This window comes from Anguilla anguilla, chromosome 6, assembly GCF_013347855.1.
Source record: "Anguilla anguilla isolate fAngAng1 chromosome 6, fAngAng1.pri, whole genome shotgun sequence".
In the NCBI taxonomy this organism is placed as follows: domain Eukaryota; kingdom Metazoa; phylum Chordata; class Actinopteri; order Anguilliformes; family Anguillidae; genus Anguilla; species Anguilla anguilla.
The window spans coordinates 29,051,460-29,062,095 of NC_049206.1; the positions used below are offsets into that span (position 1 = coordinate 29,051,460).

General features: G+C 37.3%; 1 protein-coding gene across 2 annotated transcripts in view; it reads right to left on the reverse strand.

Moving 5' to 3' along the window:
* snx9a (sorting nexin 9a) overlaps positions 1-7,419 on the reverse strand; it is a 48,842-nt gene extending 41,423 nt beyond the window's left edge. Inside the window, exon 1 of one of the 2 annotated variants that reach the window (XM_035422215.1) lies at positions 7,064-7,419. In XM_035422215.1, the coding sequence (XP_035278106.1) occupies positions 7,064-7,075 (12 nt within the window). In that variant the 5' untranslated portion in view covers positions 7,076-7,419. The remainder of the gene's footprint in view (positions 1-7,063) is intronic. The other variant, XM_035422216.1, reaches the window with a different exon arrangement.
* Between the last annotated feature and the right edge of the window lie 3,217 nt (positions 7,420-10,636).

The following is a 10,636-nucleotide window of genomic DNA, read 5'->3' on the forward strand; positions in this document are numbered from 1 at the left end:
GTAAAATAAAATGTATGAAAATACACTTTAATAAAAGCTGTGAATCTGCCATTTAACCACATGTGAATTGACTACAAATCTAAAATTCCTGTTTGTATTCTCATTTCTCTACATGAGAGGGCAGAGAGATACCCTGGTGGAAATTCCAGCTTGGTCTTAACCTGGTTTTAAACTGGTATGAAGATTGTCAAGCTGGCAGCAATATGGGTCAGATAGCAACAATAGCAAGACCATGTCCAGCTGACAGATGATATCCAGCTAAAGCAGAAGCTAGTATCACCTAGACTCCATCTTAGGCTGCTTGCTGAAATTTCCACCAGGGTATCCTCCACTGAGTAAAGTTTACAGCTATTTAACCAACGAATACTGAACAAGCTGAACGAGTAGAGCCGGAATATTATCAAAACCAGAAATCTTATGTATATTCCAAACACGACGGCCGACCCCCATGAGATGTGCTGTATGTAAACTAGGGGTGGGACATTTTACAACATTCTCAGAGTTTTCCGTATGATTGGTCAAGTATGTTTTCTTTTTAAGGTGCCTAAAGCTTGTTGTACAGCAGCAGACTAACTTAAAGGCACCACAGGGCATTTTCTCCAGCTTTACTTCACAAAGAACACTGGGAAAGGAAGAAGTGAATAAGTACTAGACAGTAATCAATCTCCTTTCCAAAAATGATCAGGCTTTAGTAGACTGATAGGCTTCAGACATTGTCTGATCATGTTTTATTGAGTTATTCTGGGAGAACAAAGACATAAGGCTACCTTAGAGATCATGGCCTGAGATCGCAAAACCTTTAGCTTTAAGCCTATAGTTTCATAGTTTCTTGTGTGTACTGTACTCAAGTGGACAGAGGACAATAATGTTAAAGTATGAGTCTTAGTGGAAAATATATGCACTAAATGAAGTCAACCAACTCTTACACCTGACAGTGGTGTAAGAGGGTGAGAAGACCACAAATGTGTGATGCCCGCAGGAGAAAATGTCTCATGCACTATGTGCAATCTTATCTTATAAACTACACCTGCATAGACACCTTGCTTTGGCCTTCAAAGAGGAAATGAGTACAGCAAGACAGCCTATTGATGATTTGTAGTCCATCATATTCTGACATCAATGTGACATTTTTGTGAAGTAGGCTATTTTCAGGACTATAAGGCTACTGTACCTCTTGAAAAGTCAATGTGTTAATGCAAGGCTGATTAAGGCTAAAGATAGAAGCCAGACTGTTTAACCTTCATCAAGGCATTTGCTTTAATATTTATTAATCATATGGAAAACTCAAACATTATATTCAAGCAACTTTAAATGAAACAGTATTATTTTAGTTTAGGGCAAGAAAATAACAAATGGTAATAAATGGTTGACTGTATGTTTTATCTTTTATGTTTTTTCTTATAACAGTCATTGTTAATGAAACTCAGTTTTTCAGCTTTAAACTAAGTTTGCTTAGCAGACCAAACCTGGCACTAGTTAGCAAGCTTTAAATTAGCCAAGCCAAAATTAATATAAAATATATGCATGTACATATGCCCAAGTACCACAAAGTAAAGCTAATGTTTCCGTTGACTCCAAATAATTACATAAAATGAAACAAAATCTTAAAACCTTAAGATGATTCACTCACTGTGTAAACATGCTAATGACCAAGTCTAGGCCTACTTCTAGGATGCTAGTAAATTAAACAAACTATTGATAAAATATCGAAAACACATTTTAGTTATGTTACTGACATAACATTGACATTGACTGCCTATGTACCATATCTCACCTATAAATAATGATATATTACAACCAATGAGCTGGGTTCAGATACCAGCAGCATCTCCACTGCTTCCAATGGCTAACTGAAGAACAAAGCTCCAGACAGACACCCTCAATACAAGGCAGAGAGACATAATAACTTTAGGCTAGTGTGAATACACCACATACATAAAAAATTTTTTTATATTGGTTGCGTCTTTAGTTTTCATAAGACAAAACACATCCGATTTTCGGACTGGCCTATTTTTTCTTATACAGTAAAGAATCTTACTGGGATTACTGGTTTACTTAAGTAAATGGTCCAACCCCTCATTTGAATATCTGAATTAAAGGACAGGACAGCAGAAACAAACAGACCCCAGGGCTGCAGCAAACCAACCAAGCTCTCCATGTAAAACTACCCATCTCAGGCACTCAGAGCCTGCTGGCTGAGAAGACTGCAGCTCTGTGCCTGCCTGGCAGTGAGTGATGGCGGAAAGCGCTGGAACACTGCAGAGAGTGCAGGGAATAAAAATAGCTTTGTTCATTAGAAACTTGCCTTTACAGTCTCATTAACCAAATTTCTGCATTAGTTTTAATAACTGCCAGTACTGAAAATTAGCACCAAAAAGTAAAAGCATTTCAGTACTTTAGGCATCATCAGTAGAAATATTGTAAACCATTGAGAAAACAGTACAATCGGAATGCTACAGACATTGTTGTGACATGTGGCTTGTCCCTGATAGGCCTCCATTAAAAACCTAAACCTGTGTTCAGGGGAAACTACAGAGCCACAAGTCTTACTCAACAAAGTGCAAATAATAAACTGCAATCAGTACTTTCATGACATTTAACATTGCATCCCATAATGCATATTCATCAGTTGTCTGGCTACTTATTAAACACTTTTGGGAGATTGTACAAACAACTGGAGAGGGGAACCATATTCCTGGAGGGCAATATTTGTTATTCAATTTAATGAAAACTTCTGTTCTTACTGTTTTAACTATACCACAATGCCAATTCCATTGTAAGATTAGGACACAATAAAATATTTCATCGAGGGACATAAGACCAGCTTCACCTGTCAATCAAGAGCTTATCAATAAATGCAGCTAAAACGTCAGATCACATAAATGATTGGGCTAATTAAATAATAAAAATCTACAAACATAAATAGCTTGCACAAAACAACAAGGTTCCCCAGCCAGTACTGATATATAGTCTAGACATACCTTTAAAATACATTATCTGGCAGTGAGGATACAGAAATAGACTTATCTATCACATTGTCGCACTTAACCTCAATAGTCAGATAAAAAGCCGTGGCCTCATTCAATCAGAATTGGTTCTCACCTTCGGCCCTCAATTAAATGGAAGCATTCAAACGTTAATTTGCTCTTTATAAAGAACAAAAGGCGACACTGAATTGTGAAACGTTACGACCACGTCTAGCTAGAATCCAGGTCTGCATGTCAAAATACAATTTTAAAACTCATAATGAAAGTGTGGAAATATACAGGCCATCGTATACATTAGTAAAGCTGCCAGATTTGGCATATTAACAGAACAGATTGACAGAAAGTTTATGAGCATAAGTGTATACCTGGAGTCCTGGAGGTCCTGGAGTGATTTTACCAACAGTCCTTGAGTGTTTTGGAAATCAATTGCTAGATTAAGGACACCTGGAAAAAAGGGATGACTCAAGCTCCCAGCTAATGAACTGTTGATGGCTAGACACGGGTCTTTTTCTCCTTGATTTGGCTCTGTACTTCATGATTTCAGATTTGTAATTAAACAATTCACATGTGCTCATTCACAGCTTTTATTTAAGGGTATTTTTAAAAAATACATTTTGGTTTCACTAAGTAGAAATTACAATGCTTTTTATAAACAGTCCCCCCCTTTCAGGGCATCAATATGTTCAGGCAAATGGCATGACAGGTGTTTCTGACTAGTCACGTGTGCTAAATGAGTTCCTTACTGCAGGTATAAGAGAGATTTCAGTATCTAGTTTTGATTCCAGCCTTTTGAGTGCATTTGGAGTCTGTTATTGGTGTCTGTCAACATGAGGACCAGAGTTGTGCCAATGAAAGTCAAGGAAGCCATTATGAGGCTGAGACATAAGAAGAAAAAAATGTCAGAGACATAGGCCAAACCTTAGGCTAACCAAAATCAACAGTTTGGAACATCATGAAGAAGAAAGAGAGCACTGGTGAGCTCAGAAATCACAAAAAGCCTGGTACGCCAAGGAAGACTTGTTATGTTAGTGCATGTTAGTCAAACTTTGCAGGAGGAGATGTCTTAAGTGTTTTTTTATTCATTCAAAATGGCAGAAAATCTACCTGCCACACCTTTTTGTCAAAGTAACAAAGTTGCCCATTGTGAAGAGGTGCATCGACAGACTTTGGTTTCATCTCTCTAGGCCTAACAGGGCAAGAGTTATGCCCTTTAAATATTTTTATTTTCAACCAAGTGTTCAATCGGTGCCGAAAATCGCTCCTTCTATAAAGCATACAACCTGCGACCCTTGTGCAAAGTTTCCTAAAAAATTTATAATAGTAATAATAACTCCTACAAATACAATAGGGTTCCAGCACTTTGTGCTGGGACCCCTAATACTCACCACAGAAACAAGAGGGTTCCAGCACTTTGTGCTTAAATAAATAAATAAATAAAGGTCAAGAATTATGCAAGCTGAACTGAAATTTTGAACTGATGACAAAACTGCTGAAATGATGAGAAATGGACAGGTCAGGCAATTCTGTAGGAAAAAAAATAACAGCAGAAAAACAAATGTAATTTCCTCTTTCTCCCTGCACCTGATTCCACGCTTTATGAGTCACATGCAAGTCACCAACCAGAACAGTAAAGTAAAGCCTATGTCATGTCAGACATGTTTGTGCCAGAACTTAAGGCTGAGGCGCAAAGGTTATTTCAGCAACAGCAAAGCAAAACCGCCTCTGAAAAATACTCATGAACTGTACCCATCACACCCTGCTGAGAAACTCCCTGGACTATAACAATCGAAGATTCTATGAGGAAATAACCCGCAGAACACGTTTGGTTGGAAGTTCATTATGCAGCATATCCTTCAACATTGTAAGGATACTGTACTTAGCCCATTTAATTGAATCTCTTATCCAGAAGGACTTATAAGGTTGTCATGACATGCTCGTCATTCACATTCAACGGCACACATTTAAAGACGCTGACTTCATTGTAAACATTTGCATAATTAAAAAAATAGCCAAATGTGTACTTGCCACAGCTATAACAGGAGTATAAGCTTTAAAAGCTGCATTCTATGCATTCTTACCTGCCATATATGAAATGGAAAATAATTTTTAAAAGCCAGTGTTCCACCTACATTCTCCAGTTTTTATACTGCATTTTAATATAATAATAAGCCTTATTTATATAGCAACTTTCATAAATAAAATCTATCTCAAAGTGATTTTTATTCATTTAATTCCAAGTAGGCCTATTTGTATAATAAATGTAACAAAATATTCCACATTACATTAAGACATTAACACATCATATCTTAACATATTTTTTAAAGATGTTAAGACACCTCACTGTTTAATGGAAAAATAATCCCTTGGCAATAAGTTAGACTTTATATATTCTAATACAGTATCACTACACCCTCTCATTACCTTCCCTATCTGAAAGCTATCACGTTTGAAATATATCAGAGGATTTAGATCCTAATTTCATATTTTAATTCCAAGGATGTTTCACACAAAAAATCTCATGGTTTCCACAGGCAAAGCACAGCACTAATAAGACTCGTCAGACAGATTTCCCTCAAAAAACCAGCAGGCTCACATTCTGTTATGTATAGGAACGAATGAACAGCAGAGCTCATGTTGCCTCCTTTCTGTGAAAGTTGGCAGCAGTGGGAAAAGCATAGGTCATCTGAAAACATGGTCCAGCATTCAGAGCCACTTAATTAATGATTTTGCCGAGATTTAAAAAAAAAAAAAAAAACAAACAAACAAAAAAGCGAGCTGATATATAAAGCAGGACAATTTTTATAGGCTACCATGCATGAATCGCTTTATGAAAGTCAAGATTTAAACCAGACTTTCACTTCAAGCGAAATTCCAAAAGCGTTTAAGTATGTTTTAAACCACCAATCGCATCGAGGACTACACTACCACCCTCATCGACGATTATTTGTAGTGCTTTATCTGGCATTACTACAGTGATCCAGTTACGTTAATACAGGCCTACTGTACAAACCAGGCAGGGTTTACAGTGCTGTAATCATGTTGGAAACCACGTTCTCCGAAACACGCGAAAGAAGATTTGCTCACCTTGATAATTTGACCTAAAATAATGCCTTGCAGACTAGACGAATTCGCTTATGTTACGTAAAATAAGAAAGTGAAAACAATTCAAGACATTTAACGTTTAAGGCTAGGATGCGTTAAAGACAAAATAGCAATACAATAATTGTTTCCGAACATCAGCCCACCCTACTTTTAAACAACTTTTCTTGGCTTAGCAAAGTACATCTGAAGAAAATAACTAGCCTATTTAACCAAAAACAATCTGATCCGTTTTTTTAATCGAAAACACCAACTATGTTTGAAGTCATCCTAACTTAATATGGTTAACTGTGAAATTATTCTTCTTTAGCCTATACTTTATTAGCATTTGAAAGTAGGTAGCCTATAGTCTACATTCGCTATAGCCCCGTCAGAACAAAAGTACACATTCAAAAATAAATGTAAACGTCAGCACACAGCCTACCCAACAACCAGACATTTACGTTAAGTTAGTCATTCAGCAACAGTTGGTCCACTTCACTTGTCCTGTCTTTACCGACAACTCATGAAAGCTTTAAAACTACATTCATTTGTATTAAGAGCGCACACGTGGAGATTAAAAGAAATGTGTTATTCATTACATTCCTTAAACTTGTTGTGTTTCTTTAGCCTACTTTTTAGTCTGCTGAACGTCATGTTTACATGCACTACATTTCCCAGGATACATCAGGATGTGTGACCCCATTGGAAGGAGTGTAAAATGTCACAAGACACTTTTAATATTTCAAGAATTTTCATGTTTTACACGTACCTCTGTAGTGTTTTGCCATTTATGTGACAATAATCTAATCCACATGCCAATTTCAAAGAAAACCTTGCACAACATTCAAGAGTGTTTTGACAAAGCACACATTTAGCCTTAACAGTTCAGCATAGCCCGAAATTGTCTTCCTAGCTTCCCCCCAAATCAGCCGCATTAGACGAAATCCAAATGGATTAAGCAAACTTCCAAAGCAACTAGATAAAAGATATCCTACCTTGTTTGCCATTATTGTTGCATGTATTAATCATTTATTTAAAGAACAAAAAACGTGTTGTTTTTTTTTGTTTAACGATTCCTCAACCCGACATTTCTTCTCCGTGCACTGGGCGAAAACAAGGCAGTTCTTCTTAGGGAGTGCTTGCTAGACTAATTTTAATACATCACTAAATACAGATTGCCCTTTGACCCGAGAAAGCGAAAATTCATTTCGGATACTTCTGAACGAGGAACTTTCCAAGAGGCAGACATACACGATTTTTCGATCGAATAATTCGAGCTAACGAGTTAACTTGGTGTTGGTGCTGCTTTTCCCACACGAAGAGAACAAAACCGGAAAGATAGCCTACTGGACGCTCGCCAAGACATTTATGACAAGTTAGTTTGCTAACTGTCTGTAGATACAGTTTAACAGTTTCTCTTCCATATTATTATTATTATTATTCTGTTTCGACAGAACATAATAATAATAATAATAATAATAATAGCAACAACAATAAGCTAATAATAATAATAATAATAATAATGATACATTTGTGTAGCATTCACTAGCCTAATCTTTGAATCCTTGATTGTAGTTTAAGGAATTTAGAGAAGCTTCTGTGATGTGAGCTGCTGTAAAAAGAGATACATTTGAAGTTTCCAACCAAAGTAAAACAACATTCAGCAAATATGTAAATATGTTAAATAGAAAAGTTAATCATAAAAGTACAGGTGAAAATATTAATGTAAGATCTCTGTAAACAACATATATCTTAACACCTATTGGGTGACTGAGTAAAGTTGAGCCATATTTAGGGTACTAGCTGAATTATGTTGTAATGTATTGCGCAAAATGTCTGGGAATAATAGTAGTTTATTATCATAACTGCAATGTATATGACGGTATTTCAAATGGGTTTAATGCAACGCGTTTCAATGAAACTGTGTGAGGTGAAAGCGTTACTTATTCCCTTCTAAATTTGAATGTTACGCAGTACATGTGGGTTAGGTTGCCCTCTACTGGACAATATGGCACACTTAACAGTAATTGGTGAGAACGACAAAAACACATTTGCCGATCATGTGATATTAGACTGGTCCAAGTACAATGCACCCCGTGTGACATTGCAGTCACAGCATACAGCATCCCATCCCATATTTTTTACAGTCTCTGATCCCAACATTGCATTTGTGTGATACCCTTCTCTCTCTCTCTCTCTCTCTCTCGTTATCCTTGTGAAGGGAGGATGCGCAAAGTACTGAAAAAAAAAACTGAAAAATCTTGGAACTGTGCCGGCCATTAAAGTAAACTAAAGTCACTGTCATGTTTGTGGAACTAGATGAGATGATGTGTGTTAGGTGACTTGGTGTATTATTCTACTGGAAGTATCCATTTGAAATAGGGGAGACTGTAACCATAAAGGGACGCACTTGGTCAGCAACAATTCTTAGGAATGCTGTTGCGTTCAAATGATAATGTGTTCCAAGAAAGCATTCCCAGTGTAGCACAAACAAGTACGTAGCGTACATTACATGACAGTTCACTCAAATGTCTTCAGATAGAAAATCACGGTAGAGATCCAATGAATTGTAGCCAAACTCGGCGCGGCTATACGAGCCGAATTTAACCAATCAGCCCTCTCATCGTGTTGACCAATGCAACTACGGGGCGTGGTTTGCGCTACATTTTGTTGAACAATGTTGCAACTACGGGGCGTGGTTTGCGCTAAAGTGGCTTGGGAAGAAAATGAGGCTACTGGGTGTAGCTCGGCTAGTTTGCTGCACAATGCGATAAAATGAACATTTTGTAGCAGGTAACGCGATTGCCTATTATACAAACGGACGAGGCTCCGGTTAAAATCCCAACTCGGACTCAGGCAAATCTCTAACTCGTTCATTACACCCACACCATTACACCACCACCACCAGCCTGCATAGCCAGATCTATAGATTCATGCTGTTTATGTCAAATTCTGACCCTACCAGCTACATGTTAAATCAAGATTTGTTAGACCCGTCAACCTTTTTCCAATCTTCAGTCATCCTGTTTTGGTGATCATGTGCCCGCTGTAGCCTCATCTTCCTGTTCCTGGCTGAGCGCAGTGCCCTTCTGCACCCCATGTTATAAACAACTATTATTCGAGCATTTGTGGCCTTTCTGTTCGATTGAATGAGTTCGCCCATTCTTCCTTGACCTCTCTCATTAACAAGGTGTTTTTGGCCACAGAACTGTCACCCACTGGATGATTTTTGTTCTGCATAAACTCTTGCGACTGTAGTGTGTGAAAATCCCAGGAGGGCCGCTGTTTCTGAGATGCTGGAGCAATCACACCTGGCACCAACAATCATAACACTGTCAAAGTGATTTAGATCATGCTTAGATCACCCATTCTAATGTTTAGTCGACAGACAAATAAATCTCTGTGCCATGTCTGCATGCTTTATTTATAGTTTTGTAGCTGCATGATTCCCTGTTTGGTGGAGCAGGCTATTTGTGTTATTACGCAGGTATAACAAATAAAAAGTGTCTACTGAGTATATGTATAGGAATATGCGCACTCCGGAATTATTGGCTCCCTTTTTCAGTACAGGCCAAAAGTATTAGGCCACCTGTAGTTAAAAAAAAACCAAAACTTTTAACTCATCTTTTTGTGTTATTGTTGGTAAAAACACAAAAAAGTCTATACTTTAGTTTTATATTCATTACATTCATTTGGCAGATGTTTTTAAGCGATGTAAAATAAGTGATTTATTCAATAAGTATAAATTCAATAAGTTTATGCAATAAGTATAAAGACCTATTTTTTTGGAAGAATCCCCAAACTGGAATTTGACTTTTTTTTTTTGGGTGAAACTGGATTAGGAGTTAGCCTTTGTGTCTGATTGTTTGTTTTTCCCTGGCAAACTGCTTAGCAGTCCACGGTACAGAGGGAACATGCCAACCATGTACAGGTAGGCTCTGTTGGTGAGCTGTAATCAAACAATTCACATGTGGTGAAAGTGCACATTCTCGGGTTTCATTCAAGGGTATTTTTATACATTTTGGTTTTACCATGTAGAATTTATGGCATGTTTTTATAAATAGTAACCCCATTTTAGGGTGTCATAATGTTTACGACAAATGCCATCACAAGTGTTTCTGATTCGTCAGGTGTGTTCAACTGCTTCCATAGTGCTGGTATAAGAGATATTTCAGTATCAAGTTTTGATACTAGCCTTTTGATTGCCTTTGGAATCTGTTATTGACATTTGTCAACATGAGGACCAGAGTTGTGCCAATGAAAGTCAAGGAAGCCATTATCAGGCTGAGAAATGAGAAGAAAAAAACAAGTCAGAGACATAGGCCAAACCTTAAGCTAACCAAAATCAACTGTTTGGAACATTATTAAGAAGAAAGAGAGCAACGGTGAGCTCAGAAATCATAAAGAGCCCGTTTTCATTCATTGTTACAATTATTCCGAACCTCTGATACAAGCATACTGACAATGTGTGAATGTAATTGGGGTGCATGTACCTTGGTTTTAATTGTATCTGACTCGATTAAATTATGAATGTAACTGAAATGGCTAATGACTGCTGACATGTCAAA